Source organism: Uloborus diversus, chromosome 10 (assembly GCF_026930045.1).
Source record: "Uloborus diversus isolate 005 chromosome 10, Udiv.v.3.1, whole genome shotgun sequence".
In the NCBI taxonomy this organism is placed as follows: domain Eukaryota; kingdom Metazoa; phylum Arthropoda; class Arachnida; order Araneae; family Uloboridae; genus Uloborus; species Uloborus diversus.
In genome coordinates this window covers 39,075,252-39,095,211 of record NC_072740.1, presented here as the reverse complement: position 1 = coordinate 39,095,211, position 19,960 = coordinate 39,075,252, and the positions used below count along the sequence as shown (strand labels likewise).

Below are 19,960 nucleotides of genomic sequence, written 5' to 3'. Positions count from 1 at the left end.
ATTTCAACATTTTGAAGTACTGGTCTTTCATCTCTATGTCTATGAAAATGCAAAATTTTGCGAACGAAGGTGTTGATTGCCTGTTTGCTTCTAACGCCTTGAGAGAAGTGCTGTGGTTCACACAACTAATTACTTCCAAATCTGACCTATTAAACGTTGAAAGGAATGCTATTCCGTTTTACAGATCGTTTGTGATACTGATGATTAGAATTTAACTGCAAATCTCCACTCTGCCTTGCAATGTATTTAAAATTTTGCAATGCTTTAGTCACAAGCTTTTGCAATGGTAATGTTTTTTGACAAACACCACAGATTGAAAAAAAAAAGGAACATTTACAAAACAAACCTTGTTGCTTATGAGAAAATTATTAAATGAAATTAACCAAAGAAACAGATAATTTTAATGTTATGACATGTGTTTTAGTTCGTCTTTTCTTTTTTTTTTCATTGAATGATAGATTAAACACATCTGAAGGCTAATCATACAAGGCAAAACTGTTGCTTATTATTGCATCTGTTGAACTTTTAAACGTAATTAAGTAATTACAAAACAAAAGTAAACGATTTTTATTTATAAAATTTAAAACTTTTTTTCCACATTTTACACAAGTAAACAGTTTTTATTTACAAAATTTAAAACCTTTTTTTTCTTCACATTTTACACATATATCTATAAAATCTATAAAAAAATTAAAATTTGATTGATGAAGGTACATTTAGATGATATGTACAAACATTTAAACAAAATATCACTAAAACAATAACTTTTTCTTTCTCCTACTGGAGTCAGTTTTATGTTTTCTTCTGAGGATAAATTTCAAATCAGGAGCAGGATTCACAGCATAATATACATTCGTTGAGTCAGGAATGACGATTTCTAAAGAAAAACAAGAGAAAACAGCTTTTGCTTCAATAGGAAATAATGTATGAAGGGGAAGACTGGGCTTGTAGGGCATGTTGAACTGGTGTCAATTATTTTAATGCTCTTGATATTTTTTGTTTTAATTTATAACCAACAAATAGCACCTATGGTTCTACACAGTAATGTTCCCATCAATTTTTCTTAGGGTAAACACCCAGTAATCCATTATGCACAATTAGTGATTGCAATACTGGTATCTCAAGCTATTTTGCAATTTCGTAATACCAGTATTTGCTGGGGTAAAATACCCGTATTTTCGGTATTAGCTGAAAATAATAAATATCTTTCAATTAAAGAGTTTTCAACTCAACTTATTTGATATCTATTGTTATTTTAAAGGTATTACGTATAATTTTTCAATGAGACAGTACCAAAATAAATCTATATGAAAATTTTTCTTCATAAGTACGAATTAATTAAAATATCAATTGATAAAAGTTTTTTGTGCATTTATGTACAGTGTACACCATGCTTTTATTTTTTAAATATCCTTGCTTTTTTGTAAAAGTTGTCAAGTGTAATTACAAATGCATTTGAGCTATGAAAAATTTATTCCAACTATCAATAGTCCAGTCAATAGATACATTTTACTTGGCAAAATATTGGGTAGAAGATTTTTTTAAAATTTGTACATAACCCAACATAATATTGTCCCAACATAATAACAAAGTTATCCAACACGAAAGACCCTGGGGGAACTTTTGTGTGCTGAATAACCAGAAAAAAATTTATGTCTTTTTTTTTTTTTTTGAAATTTACCTTAGAAATAATTAAACTTAGCGAAAATTCTTAAATATAAAGTTTAAAGAACATTAATTTTCCTACAGTTTTTGTGATTACAACTTTTTGTAGCATGAATAGCAAACTCTCTGCAGCTATTTGAAAATAGACACTTTTCCTCTACTCCGAAAAAAAAAGGATTTCTCCTTAAATAAGGCGCATTAGTCATTCAAACTTGACTAGAACCTTTAGTTTGAAGTTCTGCACACAGAAGTTTAGCACCATTTTTAGTTTCTAGATTATTTTTTTTCTTTTCAATACCCCCCCCCCCCCCCCCCCGCACTTCACCGACCACAGACACTAGCAATTCCGATCCGACAGAAGTAGTTCTCACCAGATTCCAATAACAGATTATGTGTAATTGACTTACATAATTTTTACAACTCATACATTCTAGTTGGATTATTGCATCCCCTGTATGATTTATAAAAACACCCTACTTTGAACTTGCCACACAATATTTAAAATTGTAATTCAGAACAAAAAAAAAGTTTCCTGGATAGAATGGGGATCTTCCTATCCAGTTCAGTGGACAATAGATACCGTTTAAAGGCAGGTTTGTTGCGTAAATTTTTGCATTTCAAGAAAGAAGATTTGTTATCATAATCCAGTGTTGATAAACTCAGGGCTGTCTGAAGAGCTGATGGCGCCCAGGGTGAAAGTTTCCTGGCGCCCCCCTCCCTTTTCCCACTATACACACAGAAAAATCAAGTTTGTTAAAACATCAGTGCATCATACGCATGAACACGTCCTACTTGCATTTTTTACATATTATCGAAAGAACAATCAGAGGGCTATGCATAACAAAAATTAAAACACAAGCAATGAATCTGTTTATAATATTTGTAAAACATTAATACCCCAAAAACTTTTGGAAAAATGCAAATGTTAAAATTCAAATATGTATCTAGTAAAATGTTATCCCACAAGATAAAAAATGAACAATTAAAACTGAATCAGAAACTCAAACTAAGAACACAATGCATAATTTCCTAATTATAAAGAGAAAATGTATTCATTGAAGTAAATTAGATAAAAATTAAATTTCGATCTGGACGCATCCAATGATTCTTTTCAAGAGTTTTTTTGGTTTTACTTGTACCAACTTAATACCAGCTTTACTTGTACCGACTTAATACCAGCTTTCATATAGGTTAAAAACAAAAATGTCATTCTTTTGATTAAATAGTTGTTTTAGGGGAAAGTCCCCAAATTCTCAACAACACCGAAAATCGCTCAAAATTGCGTTTTTGGAGATTAATTTTTGAAAAATTACTGGCCCTAATATTACAAAATATGGCCTTACAATTGCATTATAAGACTAGAGTTATATTTGGGCAAGGGTCCCCATTACTGCCTTTCTTAATATCACAAGCAATGGGTTTTTCAAATGACAATTACAAAAAATTTAAGTGGAATAGCCCCTGAATGTAAAATATTGCTTAAATTTTTTGCACCATAATTTCGAAAATTTTTCCAGGGAAATGCTTCAGATCCTCCTTTCCATGAAATCTTCAAAGTTTGTCTAAAGTTGTGTTTTTGAAACGTCAATTTCGAAAACTTGCAGGGGGGGGGGAGAAGGAATTGATTTCAATCTTTAAAAAAAAGATTGGAAAGTCTCTGAGCTTCCTTCCTTACCCTAACGTCAAACATTGCCTATAATCGTGTTTTTAAGGCTGCAATTTCAAGAAATTTCTGCTGAGACCCACATCTCTACTTTTTTTCCCCATAGCATCTGCAAAGAAAGTCTAAAATTTCGTTTTTGAAGCTAAAAGTTTTAAAATTTTGACCAGAACCCCCCTGTTTCTTATCATTATATATATATATATATATATATATATATATATATATATATATATATATATATATAGACCATTTTCTTATCAGAAAACTTTTTTTTTGTTTTTTGATCTATCAATGTGCCCCCCTCCCCAAAACTGTTTTCTCGTTGCACGTAGGGGCAGAATTCCAAGAAATTTGACTAGACAAAGGAGAAGTGCCTTTCGTTTGATTATAAACAGTTATGTTCTCAAAAATTGTATTTGCTTCAATGATTCAAAGGAAACCTGAAACCTACAAATAAAACTTTCTTTATAAAAGGATTGTTTTGAATGCTGCCTACTTTACCTCCATTTATGACAAAAGGAGAGATTTTTGCTTTTCTACAGCCTACAAAACTGGGACTCATGCCTCAGTAAAAAAGGTTTTAATGGTATCATTGTTTCACAAGCACGAAGAATTTCCAGAACTGTCAGCACTGAATCTGCTTTTAACCAAGAACTTCTAGTTCTCAAAACTCTTCTTTAACACAACAATTTTCCTTCAAGTTTTTGGAAAAACATTTTAAAGAATTTTCATTCTCAAGATTGCTTTTCCGAGATTGGTTAACTGTAACCCTTTCAACTGTTTAATGAATGATACAAGTTACTCAAAGCACGTGCGTGTGAAGGTAGCCATTGGATTCGTTAATATGGTTTTAAGGATGACCCTGCCTGAATTTTGATTAGTTCACCTCTGTTTTTTCTTCATGGATCATTTATTCGCTTGTTTTGTTGACAATTGAACTGAATTCAATCAGATGGACATGGATTAGGCTTTTGCTTCTGACTTTACAAGTAAGTGGCCTATCTTGGATCTGAGATGGTGTGTGGTCCATTGGAAGCTTTGCTACTTATCCTTTTGGATGTAGCAAAGTGGACAAAACCCCCACTCACTTTATGTTTTTCATTTTTAATGAATATATACAATAATGCCTTCTGTTTTTTTTTTTTTTTTTTTTTGATAGAACTTTCGTGAAATTTTCTTTGGCCAGGTGGTCAATGGTATTTCCACACCAGGCGCATTTGTATATTCATACATTTTCTCCCCATTTTATATCTATTCAAAATTTGGTTGCCTCTTCAAAGTATGCATTTTTTGGATTTTGTAGTGCGTTTGCCTAATTATCCATTTGATGTTGCTTTGCAGTTCTGGAACTCATCAGCTTTGGAAATCTCAATCTCAAAGCAGCCTTTCTTTTTCTTTGGCTTTGTATATAATTTTTTTTTAATTCCTGCCACTTTTTTTTTTTTAAATGTTTAGTTTCATTTTTTGTTACTTGCCATTATTGTACTTAACTTTTGTAATTGCTGCTTTGGGCATTTTAAACTTAAAGTTGTGTTTTTTTTTTTCTTTTCTACTTTTATTTGTCTATATTATATATATATATATATATATTACACAATATATATATATATATATATATATATATATATATATATATATACATTGTGGAAAAATATCTTTAAAATCCATTTTAAGCCAAAATTCTTCAATCTTTAGCAGAATTTAAAATTTGTGACTGTTAAACACTATGGTCTTGACACCATTCATTGGGTAAATTGAAATCATACATGGATTCATTACTACATGATGGATAGATAAGAATCAATTATCAAAACTTAAAACATACAACCATTGGAGGCTTGCAATATTTATGAAAAGATGATTTCACAAATCCACTTTTCATAATTGTACCAAATTTCTTTTTAATAATCAAATTCTTAAACAAATATCAGGTTAGAAATTTGAACATAATTTTAAAACAGTAGAAATCATTTTGTAACTTTTAATATATTAGCATGCAGCCCAAATCTTAAGCATGAATATTTTTTAAAGAAAATTTTAACACATACACATACATGGAACATAAATTAAGGAACATTTACTGATTAATTGAAGCATTTATATCATCATATTTCAATATAAAAATATACAAGTACATACCTCCTTCAGGCAGCACCTGTGCAAGGCAATACTCCTCAGGATCTCCATCAATTCCATATTTTGCCATAGCACACGTTATAACAGATCGAGTTCTGTCACAGTTATTGAGCTACAAGCATAAATAAGAAAACAATAAATAAGGTAAAACAAACTTTCTCTTTAATTAATCAAGCTGACATAAAAAAAATGATTTTACCACATTCATATGTTTTATAAAATAAAGTTTATCATACCATAATACTTTTGTACATATTAATTCCTCCGGTATCACTTTGGTTTTGTTCCAAAGACACTTTAATGATATAAAACTCTTGTGATGAGTTACATGTTCCATTGAGCATTGGGTTTGCAGAAAGATGAGAAAGAGAAAGACATGAATATGATTTAGATGCCTGCAATGAGAGCATACAGTTAGTTTAAGGTCATCAAAAAAATTCAATGCATAACATTCAACATTAGAGTTTAAACTGTTGGATCAGAAGAAAAAAAAAATGTTTTAATTAACCATATTTCCAAAAAGTTTTTAAAAAAACCAACAACTGCTTTCAACTGAAATTTCACATGATACCATGCAAGTTAAATTAAATAATTTTATAATTAGTAACAATTATGTTACAATAAGCGCAATTAGCTTTTTATTCTCTTTGCAGTTGCATGAAACTAAAGAGCAGTAGAAAGAGAGATGCACATAAATTAAGTTGAATGAATACAAGTTGAAATGTTTATTAAGCTTCTAAAAATAAGATTATGAACAATGTTAGATATCAGGCTTGGAGTCAATTACAATAAAATGTAATCGATTACGATAATGATTACGAGCCTGAAAAATAGGAAATTACAATTACAATCCTCAGTCAAAACGTAATTACCATTACAGGGACGATTAGATTATGTAATAAGTGTAGTCGATTACAATTATGATATGCCAATTACGATTTTGATTACAATTAGATTTGTGGGGGGAAAAATACCGCACATGGAGATACATATTTGTATACCTGTATATATACTATATTATTCACATTGCGCATTTGTGGTAACAGTCTCAAAATTGTGGTTTTTGATTTACTAATATTGTAGAGATGACCAGGTCCTATTTATCGCACGGGCAACGGGGCTCAAGCCCTGGGCATGAATGCAGGACATTTCTAAGGGGCTGTAAATCATTCCATAATGTTGTCTTTTTTTTTCTATATCAACATAAATAAGCATTTTACAGGACTGACTTTTTATTTGTGATTTCACATGTTTTAAATTGAAATTTTCCAAAGATATCAAAAGAAAAAAAATGCACTGACTGACACCACGGTGGTGTCAGTTATAATCAGTCGCACTTTTAAAAATCCAAGTGCGAAAGGGCCTGAAAAAATGTGTTTGTGCATTTTATATTCTCTTTCTAAGGCGGCAGCTTCACTAGCTTGCCTGTCATTGACAGATAAAAAGGAAAATTGATGACCAATTCTAAAATCTGGGGAGACGGAGACTTTCCTGTTCCTATCAAAGGTACCTATGGGCTACAAAGCAAATACAGCTTGTTTATGACCCTCAGCCGTTAATGACCACTAAACAGCTAGGCCTTAAGCTCCGACTAAAAATCTTGAAGTCCACGTTTCTATTGAACTCTTATATTTTCTCTACACCATTGTACAATCGTAACTTAAAAGTTTTCACTTTCAACAAGTCAGGATTACACCATTACTAGGCAAAATTACGATTAATTAAATTAGATTACAGTTACGATTATGCATGAAACACTTGATTGAAATTACGATTACAAGGTTATAAACATCTCATTGCAAGATTATGATTATGATTACAGAAAACTGTAATCGATTACGATTACGTAATCGACGTTAACTCCAAGCCTGTAGGATATAGAATAAATATTTTGAGCACAGTGAAAAGTATGTTTATACACAGAACTGCCAACTTTTGAAAATCCAAAATCGTAGCAGCATTTTGCATGGGGGGGGGGGCGGGGGGGGGGGGCGCTGCCACAGATTTAACAGTAATGAATTGCCAACAGTATAAAGAACAAAATCAATGATACTTAACAAATTTTAAATAAGATACAGAAAATAGTAATACGGAACAAAAATTTTTATACAGAATATTTTAAGATGATAAAATATTAATTTTAAAAACTCACTCTTGATTATTAACAGTACCTTTCACCCGGTCGGCATGTGTTTTTGAAGTAAAACATGTTTGCGGCAATCTTCTTGACCACCATGTTAAACTGAAAAATCGCTATTGCAAATAGGACATCTTTTATGTGCAAAGACCGTCAGCACATGTGTAGAAATTTGATTTTCTGAACTCACCGGTTTAGTTTTCATGCAGTGACCTTAGAATTATAAATTAAAAAAACAGAAAATGGTAATTTTTGGACCAGCTTTTGTAGCGTTGTAGTTTAAAGTTGTAATTCGTAGAAACTACTATTTTTTCGTAGCAGTTGGCAGCTCTGTTCATACCATAAGCATTTTGCTGTTAAGAAGACAACCTTACTCTTGGTCTTTGAAACTGAGGGCTTTAGAATTTTACTGAATTTGTGAATGTCAAGTGATATTTCTAAGTGACAAGAATAGACACTTCCACTCATCCATCAAAGGAAATACATTCATCACAAATACCTTAACACTTTGGTTAATCTTTCAAACCCTACTCTATCCATATTTATTTAGATAAATGTATATTAATAAATTTTTATTCTCATGTAACTTTTACATGCCTTCATTCTAATTTCAGTTACTCAGAGTGAGAGATTAGAAAGAATTTTTTAAATACTTACGTCACATTTGTATAAGATTTGAAATTCTTGAAAGAATTATCACTTTTAAAGCATCATTTAACACATACAAAATTTTTAAAAAGGAAAGATGAGAACTCATCTACAGTTAACAGGAAATAACCAATGTTTTATAGCTACAGGTCAATCACATTGAGGGGGGAAAAATCCCAATTTCACAGTTAAATTATTATTGCATTCTATTAACAATCATGTCTTATTCTCTCCCTGAGACTCTTCTCTCTCCACTGAGCAGAGCAAGGAGCAAATGCTGATTTGGTGTTCTTTTTAATGCGCCACAGGAGTAAGGAAAACTTACGCAGTATTTATTGCCTTTCCTTCTCATGTCAAATAAGGTAAAAAAAAAAGAGAATCATTAGACTGTCTAAGCAGCCATTTTCCATTTCTAGAACAGAAAGCAATGTATTCTTAGGTAGATTATGAAAATGGTATGTAATTACTGTGTTTTTTGAAGGAACATCATAAGATTAGAATCCATGCATCAAGATTTCAAGATGGCTCCATAGTTGGGAAAATTATGAATAGGAAAAATTTGGGTTGAATTTTAATTGATTTTCATCTGAAATATAGCACAAAAAAAAGTAATCAAAATTCTAGTACTCGATACAAACCTTAACATTAGTTTCTTTGATACAATTGGCAACATTTGACTCACTGCAATTTTTCTCAGAAAAGAAACCATTTGATGAACCTGCAGATGATGATGAATCTGATTTTTGATGACCCCATTTAAAAACTGAGCTATAAATGATAAATAAAGTTCAAATTATTTAAAATCTAGTGACGTAGTTAAAAATATATGAAAGTAGGCAATAAAATAGAGTTTAAATGTTCAACAATTTATGACTAAGAAAAAAGTATAAAGTCGAAGTTGAATCAACACTATTTAACATTTTCAGCAAAATTTCATTTTCAAACAATCAATGACTAGAAACAAATACATATATCTGCTATCATAACACACTCTAGGGTTCCCTGTACCTACCACTATTTGTAGTTTAACTGGTCGGAGGGGGCCCTGAAGACAGTTCTGATTTTTTGATCCAGACCTGAAGCCAAGCAATTAATGCAACAGCATCTCCCAAAGGTACGCATTTATTTGGACGACTTACTAACCACAACATATTTAACAAACAAATACATACAGAGGAAATTCAACAAGACAGATTCAGGGAAACAAAAACATTATACTTTCGAAAAACTTTTGCTGCTCTTTTTGCATCTGAATGTGTTCATATTTGTATGAATGAACCAGTTTTTTTTTCTAGTTTTCATTACTAGAACCAGTTCTGTTGTTTTGCCACTTGTTTAACTTTTGATTTTGTAGTTCAAGGTTCATTATTTAAAGCTATTTCCAAAGAGTGTCCAAAATGTTCAAGAATCAATATAAAGATATTATCACAAAACAAACAAAAACAACAAATGAGAAAAATCTATCAAAGAAGTCAAGAATGGACATTTTTCTTAAAAATAAAGGGAAGATGAGAGCTCCTAGACAAAATGTGAGCACTAAATAAAATATGCATAAGTTCACTGCAAAACTTCAAGCACCTTCCTTAATGGACAGAAATCAAATGAGGCAGTGAGAAGCAAAGGGATGTCAGTGGACGTTTTCAAGTTTTGAGTAGAACCAGTTTAAAGTTGCAGTCCTAGGTAAGTTTTAATGAAAACATTCTAAATCATGCTGTATAGAAGCACCTACCAGGGATACTAGTACTAAATCTTCCCCATGACAGAGTAGATGTTCACCTACTATTTGGACTGGTGATCTACAAATTTTTAATTTTAACACTTACATCCCTTTGCTTCTCACTGCCTCAGATGAGTTTTAGTTGAAATCTTTTCTGGTTAGTGGTCTTGTGCTTATCGTGGGGAAATCATTCTTCAACAAAGTCATTTGGAAACTGTGCTATATTAGAACTTTTACTTTGAGCCACTCATGGCAGGGTGGACAACTACCACCTATTATTTCCTTCCAAAAGAACTCTAAATTTCAAAAGGGAACAAAAATTTCTGGATAAAACTGTTTTGTACCCATAAATTGTTTTACATTAATTTTCAATTTTAACTTATGGAGCTATTTAGCAATGAAATATTTAAGAATGTCATGAAATAAAATTCTCATGGAATAGCTGAACAAGACAAAATTTGGCATATTGAGAACAAATAACAAGTGTTTGCTCTCAAAACAGTTAGATGGTAACAAACCATCACTTGGGCTTATGAAAGTTTTCAGTTCTTTACAGTTTAACGTATTGAAGTTTCAACATTTTCAAAATGTAGCAGGTAATCACATCATCAAACACTTTCAATATTGACTGTAATGCTCAAAATTTAAGAGGAACACTTCAAACCCTAAACTTATCAATAAAAAAAAGTATAGTGCATCTATGATAAGATGGCACCTATCAATTATGCGGGAGGTAGGCAGAAGTGAGTCCATTACCTTAAAATATGTATGTAGAGTATGAAGAAAATGCTCGCTAAAGTTACGAGATTGGCAAGATTTTGGCGATATGAATGTTTTTTTTTAACAAGCCTTGTGAAAGAGAAATTAATTATTTATTTATCCCCAACAAGATTTAATTTATTACATAAAGTGAGGTTGTAGGAAATTCCTAGGGCATCAAGAGCTTCCTTTTTTGCTGACTGAAGTTAATTGATGTATATTATTATTATAAAGAAATAATGTAGATAATTTTGATGATCAAAACTTAAAATGATTAGAATGAGTTGAATTTAAAAAAAAAAAAGATTACTTACAATGTGATTTTTTTATATTCTGCAGAAGGGAATAAAAGTCTTTGCCTCCATACTTTGCAGGCTTTTTAGAGCAGGTATTGTCAATGAACATGTTCCAATTATTTGGAGGCAGACTGAGGTTATCTTAATGCCGAAAATTGGAAACAATAATTGCTATGACGCTAAATCCTTCAGACCTATTAGTCTAACATCTCTCTTAAAGGCTACTGAAAAGCTAAGTGATAGACTTATTAGGGAGATTGTGTTGAAAGCATCACCTCTCTCCCTATCTCAACATGCCTGTTAGCCATGGCTGATCTCCTGAGACTGTTCTGTACAGTCGTTCCTTCATTTTGGAAATGTCTTTAAAACACAAAGAAAGTAGTTGCGGCTGTTTTCCTTGACATTGAAGGAGCCTTTGATATAGTCCCTATTATACACACTGGAGGGTCCTTGTTAAAAGAAACATTGCCAAAACTATTAACAGAATCAAAATTCTATTATCTTTCAGATATGTTAATGCTTCTCTTTGTGGTGGAACTAACTGATCACACTAATGCTGGATGTCCACATAGTGGTGATGCCAACACAATATGATGGCGCTTGTTCCCATCTTAAAACTACCGATCCAATTATGCCCGCTCTATATGTGCCTTAAAGCTGAGGCTTTTATGTGCAAAGAGAAGCTTAAACACTCAGGTCACTGAAAGTGTTATTCTAAGTATCTTTTCTGGCTGAATTTTGATGGGAAAGTATTTTGCCCTTCGCAACTTTTTCTGACGATGACATGTACAGTGACTATGCTTTTAACATGCGTTAGCAAGTTATCTTTTTCTCTTGAACTGACTGGAGACACTCAGTGCTGCTTTACTGATGGATATGGACTCTGATGGATGGACTCTGATTTACTTGATGGTTCCAAAATGAACAACACAGGTGCTGGGGCTTTTTGTCCCAGTGATGGTAGGGGGACCCGGGATAAAATGGGTATAGTTGCATTTTTCTTGATTTTATTCTACTGGACAACATTTTTTGAAAATATAAAAATATGATGAAAATGTTTACATATCGGGCAACATTTTGACTTGAGGAAAAAAAATCTAGCAACTCATTTACCAGGCTTAGCAACAGTTTTATTTTTCAGAACACAAAACAATGTGTTTATAGTGAGTGATAAACTTCTTTCTAGAAAAATTTACAGGATGAGTTTCGGAAGTTTTTCATTTGGATTTGATAGAAAAAAATTTTCTAACAGAAAACTCAAAAAATAAGCAAATTTTAATATTTACAAAAATTGCATAGTACTTTTAGTTGCACGGGGTAAAATGGGTATGCCGACATTTTCGAGTTAAAGACATTGAATGAACAAAGAATAGAAAACTTAAATTATCTTTGCAAGACAAATGTTAGATATTATTCATCTTTTAAACTAAAAGTATGTTTTTAAAAAGTTTTATAAATAATTACTCTGCTTTTATTTGTTTTATTTTAATTGCTATAACTTATGCCAATTAGTACTTAAAGATACTATATTTTTCGATTATTATCGATATAGTTCAAGATTACTGTAGGTTAGTAATTAACTGTAAGTTTATTATGTATATGGTTCATTGCTACACATTATAAAACGTAGTAATAAGTATTGATAGCTAATATGCTGTCTTTTTAATTTCCTTTTAAAATCACCAACCCCAAACCCAGAACCTAGTCTAAGTACAACCTCACATACAATTACAGCAGAATCCTTATGCCTCATAGCAAAGTTGTACTGAATAACTAAATCCTCCTGCTAGACCTCTTGGTTCACAGCCATTTTTTAACACTGGTAAGAAAATGAAAAATTTACAAAAAAAAAAAAAAAAAATGTAAGAGTCCAAAGAAAGGTGGGAGAAGTTTTAATTACAGAGCAGGGGGGCTGCAAGATTGTTTGAACAGGCAAGAGACAAACAAAAGCAGAAAAAATAAATAAATACACATAAAATAAATTTAAAAAAAAGACATTAATTGATATATTGATAAAATATAATTAATAATTGATAAAATAACTAATGAGGTAGAAGCGAAAACTAGTGGTTCTCCTAGTTGTTAATCCCATCAATTGGCGACAGGGCCGTTGTTAAATTTGTGGAATTCATAGGTTTAATCACTGAACTCTCAACTGAAGGTGAATATACTGAGAAGTTTGCTACAAAATCATCTGCCAAATTATCCTCTGTGCTCCCCAAGAAAGATGAAATTGATGTTGTGCAGGCATCACAAAGTTGTAAAAATACTACCTCAGCCAAATTGCAAGTCTTTGCCAATGCGCCTTTTGCTCATAAAATTGGTTCTGTAAACATTTTTTGTGGTTGTTTTGGATTCAAGTTTTTATCCTCCAATGCAATTATACTCAATTTAAAAAAAAAATCTCCATTAGTTACTGTGTAGTTCAACTTTAAAGAGCATATACCCATTTTACCCCGGTGTATACCCATTTTACCCCGAAGCACGTGGTAAAATGGGTATACACAGGAGTAAAATAGGTATACCCCTTTACACGAAATTTAAAGCAAAAAGTTAACACAAACTATGTTCAAATTAGACCTAAGATACACAATGTATAGAATATTGAACAAAGACACAATTATATTTCATGATATTTCTGCTATGGGTCACTGAAATTAAAAATGCTGTTTTTTATACCAATTTTATCCCGGGTGACCCTATTGAATAATCTTGTCTGTTGGGCAGGTTCACTACTGTCTTTTAGACTGAGGTTTATGACATTTTGATGCCTTGAATTGTGTTGGAAACAAGGCTACATGAATAGATGCGTTCACATCTGCTCTGATAGTCAAGCTGCCTTAAAAAAGGGTGCAGTGAAATCCCACATTGTTTGGGAATGATACAATATGTTTTGCACTCTTGCAAAGCTGAAAAAAGTCACTCTCTGTTGGGTGCCTGGGCACTCAAGTGCCAAAGCTAATGAAATAGCTGATCACCTTGCAGGGAAAGGTTCTGATACTCCTTTTGTCGGTCTTGAACCAGTAATTGGGATTTTCAAGAATCTCATTGGGACTACTGTCTCTGATATTTTTAGGATAAAAAACAGTATCATAACTCGTGTAACTTGGACTGGAAAGCAGCTTAATTGGGGTTGCTCTGGTGATAGGACAAAGTAGCTCTTAAATCTTCTTTCTATAATGGGTGTCAGTAATGATTCAACGTATAGAGGTTCTCTCATTTATGAGAAAACTGTTACTCTAATTCTTTGTGACTACATAGTGTTTTCAGTTGATAGATTCAAACATCTTGATTTTCATTTGCTCCCACCACAGGACATTCATGACTTCCCTATTAGATGTTTGCTGTATTTTGCATCACCTATTGGTCTGTTTTAAGACTTCTGTTTAGGAACTAGTACAATATACCTCTGGTCGCAGTGCTTGGGTTGGTTGAGCCCCTTTTCTTTCATATCATTTCAACAGACAAATTTATCGTAACACATTTCTATGCTACTTCTTGTGCTTTATAAAAAGAGAAACAAAGTTCAAAACTACAATTCTTAAAATAATATCATATACAGATTAATAATACCTTTTAACAGTGTCTAACATGTGCTTTCTATTTGGAATGCTTTCTTGAGGCTCAATCAAACATGACAGTTCATAACTGAAAGAAAAACACTAAATTAAATCCATTTGGAATGCTTTCTTGAGGCTCAATCAAACATGACAGTTCATAACTGAAAGAAAAACACTAAATTAAATCCAAATTCTAAAAATATTTTTTTCATGATACATTGTAATAATCTCATAAAAATTCATATTTTAATTATATCCAATTCTTATCCTGACATAAACAACCAATCACATGGCTGAAAAGCTTTGGGAATGCAATACTGTATAGGATTTTATACAACAAAATTTTTTTTTCTATAATAGTATACAGAATTGAAAACAGACTTGATGTCAGATTTATGAATTTTCAACATCAGGTAGTTTAAACAGAGGGGGAAGGGGGGGGGGACTGATAAATAATTTTTTTAAATTAAGCCTGGATATCTGCACCCCCTTGATGCTTACAAAAACCTTCTGTAGTTTTTACTGGCAAAAGTAAAACAATGTTGCAAAAAATATTTAAATCAAGATTTGTGAAAAATTCAATATTTGCTAGTTTTCTGCTCTAGAGGGTACAGATATAAGAGAAAAAGCAAAACAATAACACATAAAACAATTAATGAACAAAAAGTGCAATGTTATAAATAAAAAGGTAATATGAAAAGGAAAATTCTCCAACAAAGCAATTTTCAACTGGTAAAATTTACAAATATATTCTATTAACAAAGAAAAGACGAGAAAACAGCACAGAAAACATTATTTGGTAATTTAATGGGATGAAAATTTAATTTGCTATAATTGTATAAAAGACCCACATGTGTAAAAGAAAATGCGCTTATCAACACATTTTTTTCTAAATCTTCGCGGCAAGTACAACAAAACTAGAACATTTTGACTCAATTATAATGTCTTCTTCAGAATCAGAATGCACTTTTTGATATTCAATTTTTTTTAAAAAATTGTTCCTCATTTTTTGAGACTTAAAGTATATTATTTGCAACATGAAACAACAAAAGCAAACAAAAAATTTTTTTTAGACAATTAGAAGCCTTTTCTCAGTAGGTATCTGAGTGTAAATATTCCATGAGAGGATACCAGTAAAACTTTTATTTTAGAAATAAACTAAAATGCTTTGTTGAAAATATTTAAAGTGCAAGAATTATGAGACATTCCTGAAGCAAGTTCAATTAACCTTGACTTTAAATTACTACTTAAAATACAGCATTTAACAGCGATATGAATTGAATAAATACCTTTGTGCTTGAAAAGTAAAAGTACATAAAACAACATAAAGACACAAATTAGCAGAAAACATATCATACATTTCTGCCTGGGTTACAAGGAACTTCCTTTTCAATGCAAAAAAGTGATAGGACTCATTAGTTTTTGAAAAAAGGGGTTCCTTTGTAGCTCCAAAAGAAAAGTTGCAGTGCTTACTGCTATTTTGTGGCTTTACGTTGTTTTATGTTCTTCTATACTAATGGAGATGTTTAAGAATGTTTTGATTTTACTTAAAATAATTTTTAATATGCATATGTAAAAGAAAAAAAAAAGTGAAAGTAAATATGTGCTTTGAGATTACCTTTCTTTTTCATCAAAAACTTGAATAGAGCTAAACCACTCTTGAAATTCTACATCTTCTTGTATATCATAATTATTGGCTGCACTTTGAAGGAGTTTTATCTGAGCTAAAATTTCGAATTCTTTTCTTCTTTTATCAAAATTAATAAGTCCATTCGGATAATAATCCGGAATAGCAACATCAATCATAGTTAAATCAGTTAAAAATGTCCCCAAATACGGAATGGTTCCTTGCATGGTATAAGTCTAAAAATAAATAAAAACAGCTTAAAATACTCGAATATTACAGTGTACTTGAGTATAAGAAATGAATAAGCATAGAAGCATTTTATTTTCTTGTATTCAGCTAATTTTGATGCATACTATGAAGCTATTCCCAGATTTTTTATTTCTAAAGAACAATATACTATTTAAATGCTATATGAATATCTGAAATTTAATAAGAATTTTTACGATTTTCATTTAAATGCTAGATTAAACGACTATAAAAATAAATTTTTGATATAACAACCAAAATTAAATTTTATTTCAGTTAAAAAGTCACTTGATTTTGCTTGTGGAAGAAATATTTTCATAACTAACTACCCACTTCAGTGAACAAAATAAAAGACTCAAGTACATTTGACATTGATGCCCAGGGGTGGGTCATAGAGTTCATAACTCAAAGGGACCAAAGATAGCCTAAAGGTGAACTCTGGAACTTCAATAAATTATGGAAGAGCCCCAAGCCCCTTATTTGCAATTGATTATTACATGTACGACCCCCCCCCCTTTCCATGTGTGACTTCATATTTTAATAATGCAAGACCAATCCAAAAACAGAGAGTAGAGCCCCACTTGCATTCAAGGCTGCATGATGACAAGAAAGGGTTGGGTTATAAAAACCTTTATAATATTCTTATAACACCTTGTTTAAGTGTTAAAACTAAATACACGTGTAATTCCTACTCTTAGGCATTGTTTGGCCCTTTCTGAGACAGATACTAAGTTACCCTATTTGAATTAGCAGGGTACATTCAAACAATTTCAAAATGCTTGCTCTACTGGCATTCAACGTGTAAATGCTCATATGAGCTGCGATGCAAACATAAATCGGAACTGGACGATGAAAGTTAATGGTACAATTGGAATGCAATTGCTCCAAGGAATACCTGAAGCTGAGCAGTGTCGGTGCAGTAAGAGCAGTACCAGGGAGAATAAAAGCTAGAGAATGCGTTTGTTTTCTCTTTTCCCCTTTTCATTGCTCACAGCATTTTTAACAATGTTTCACCTATTGCGAATCTGCAGTTAGATGACTGGCTGAATTTCATCAGACACAATTGTAGCCTACATGTCTGGTGATGTTTTGCAGCAGATTTGTTTTTGTTAAAACATGAATCTTTTCTTGCATATAGGGGAATGTAAAGCAAAGTGAAAAAAAGATAGAGAATGTGTTTGTTTTCTCTTTTCCCCTTTTCATCGCTCACAGCATTTTTAACAATGTTTCACCTATTGCGAATCTGCAGTTAGTTGACTGGCTGAATTTCATCAGACACAATTGTAGCCTACATGTCTGGTGATGTTTTGCAGCAGATTTATTTTTGTTAAAACATGAATCTTTTCTCTCATATAGGGAAATGTAGGGCAAAGTGAAATGGTTAAGGTGACTGACTTTTTTCAAAATGAACAAATCTTAATTTTGTTTTAAAAATTACAGTACATAAGGAAATAACATTGTATTTTATAATAAAACTTGCATTGAAACAGTATTTTAAATTTCTGGCAGTAAATTTGAGTCTTCAAAAAAAAAAGGGAAAATTTTTGCTTTTTTTTCCTAATGGGGCAAAGTGTAAAATAAAATATTTTTCTAATGAAATATTTTCTATTCGATTATAAAGCATATTTTTGATTAAAAGATTCAGTATATAAAAGATTGAATGAATAAATGAAAAGGTAATGAAACAAAAAAAAATTCAATAAATAAATGAATTGATATATGAAGAAAAATAAATGAGTGCGGTAAAAGAATGAATGAATAAGAAAATACATGAATGAATGAATAAGTGAATTACGAAATGAAAGACTGTAAAGGAATTAATAAATGAAAATGTAAGTGATTTAGATTAAATGATTGAGTGAGTAAATGAAACAAACTATTTCACTTTGCCCCGTATGTACGTGACGAATTGCACAATATATTTAAAATAAAATAAAGCTCAATACTAACTAAATATTTGCTGCAGTGAACATTAGGAGGTCTCAATTAATATTTCAAATGATAACAAGAAATTTATCATTTTATAGTAACAAAAATGATTTTTGACTTGAAGGAAAATATTACAATACGAGTATCAATTTTTTTAAATTGCCTGTATTACCAAATGCTTTAATCTTCAGCGGTATTTTTTCCCGACTGGAATAGACTACATACGGTACTATACAGTTAAAATAATACCAGACAGGTGGAGCTAAAAGCAGAGTAAATATTTCACCATTTGACTTTGCCCCGCTATTTCACTTTGCCCCATATTCCCCTACTATCCTACATATTTAGTTGGTTTCAAGTTGTAACTGAGTTGGTTCTTAGCACCAGTGGCAAAAATCCCTACAAGGGGGGTGAGGGGGTCTGCCCTAAGTGTCACCCATGTAGGGGGTGACACCCAAAGTGGAATTGCAAATTTCTGAGAAAATATGGAGTTAAAATGCATTTTTAAGGCTACAAATTTGAAACTTTTTCTGGGCAAAACCCTCCTGGAACCCCCTTTTTTCGCCCCACATCATGTAGTGAATACTATACTCAGGATTGGGTTCTTATTTTCAGTACTTAGACGAAAATTGTATGAATTTCATGCTTACATAGAATATTTAAATCTTTTTTTTTTTGCATTTGTGTGTGTGGGTAGGATGATGTTGAGGGTCACACCACTAATTACGGCCCCGGGTGTCACCCATGTTAGGTACGCCACTGCTTAGTACTTATAATTTTCATGTCCACAGTTCCCTTCCAACAAAAATAGAGCTAGAGATAATTCCTGGTGAACTCTTAACACTTCTGCAAAGATTGGACACATTGATTAAAATGTTTAAAGATGCATCAGCAAAGTTTTACAGTGAATGTCAACAAAGAAACAGTCCCAGTGGAAGAGTAAAACGTTGATTATTACAACTAATGTGTAATTAGATATTCATAAAAATAAACTTAAAATGTAAAAGGCAAAACATTTATGGAATATCAGAAAATAATAAGGCATGACATTGAAAGATATTTTCAGAGATAATAATCGTTTTGACCGAGTGTTTTAATAATTTACCCAAATGTTATTGCAATAAAATATTTTAGACCCAAAGAATGAAAGTGCTCCTAACTCCTTTTTCAGCAGCATGCAAGAAGTGTTTTACATAAACTATTCAAGATTTGCTAACCAATTAATTGCTAAGCCATAAATATTATTATAACAAGTTTCACATGCCAAAACGTTCCTTTGTACATTGATTGAGCAGTAAAAAAAAGGAGCATATGTGATTCAATACATAAACACATAATTATTTCTATCCACGTCAAACTTGGTAACTGTTTATGCGCAAGGTTAATGTTTCCTGGGAACTTACATTTTCTTGACTTGACTTGTCAACACCTTTATGGAACTGTTTGTTATTTGAGCACAAAGTATCAACAAACTTGGCAGACCCTTCCTAAAAACATACAATACATGCATTTATAAAAAATTTTCGGCATATGTTATACATAAAACAATATAGACATTTCACTTGATTTAAGCTCTA

At 31.6% G+C, this 19,960-nt stretch overlaps 1 protein-coding gene across 1 annotated transcript in view; it reads right to left on the bottom strand.

Annotated features, from left to right (window-relative positions):
• Window positions 1–567: 567 nt before the first annotated feature.
• Window positions 568–19,960, bottom strand: part of LOC129231367 (ral guanine nucleotide dissociation stimulator-like 1) — a 57,294-nt gene continuing 37,901 nt past the window's right edge. The window contains exons 10-16 of the mRNA XM_054865663.1: window positions 19,787–19,870; window positions 16,200–16,444; window positions 14,595–14,669; window positions 8,888–9,017; window positions 5,701–5,859; window positions 5,468–5,576; window positions 568–877 (exon numbers count right to left, since the gene is read on the bottom strand). Of these exons, the coding sequence (XP_054721638.1) occupies window positions 753–877; window positions 5,468–5,576; window positions 5,701–5,859; window positions 8,888–9,017; window positions 14,595–14,669; window positions 16,200–16,444; window positions 19,787–19,870 (927 nt within the window). The 3' untranslated portion in view covers window positions 568–752. The remainder of the gene's footprint in view (window positions 878–5,467; window positions 5,577–5,700; window positions 5,860–8,887; window positions 9,018–14,594; window positions 14,670–16,199; window positions 16,445–19,786; window positions 19,871–19,960) is intronic.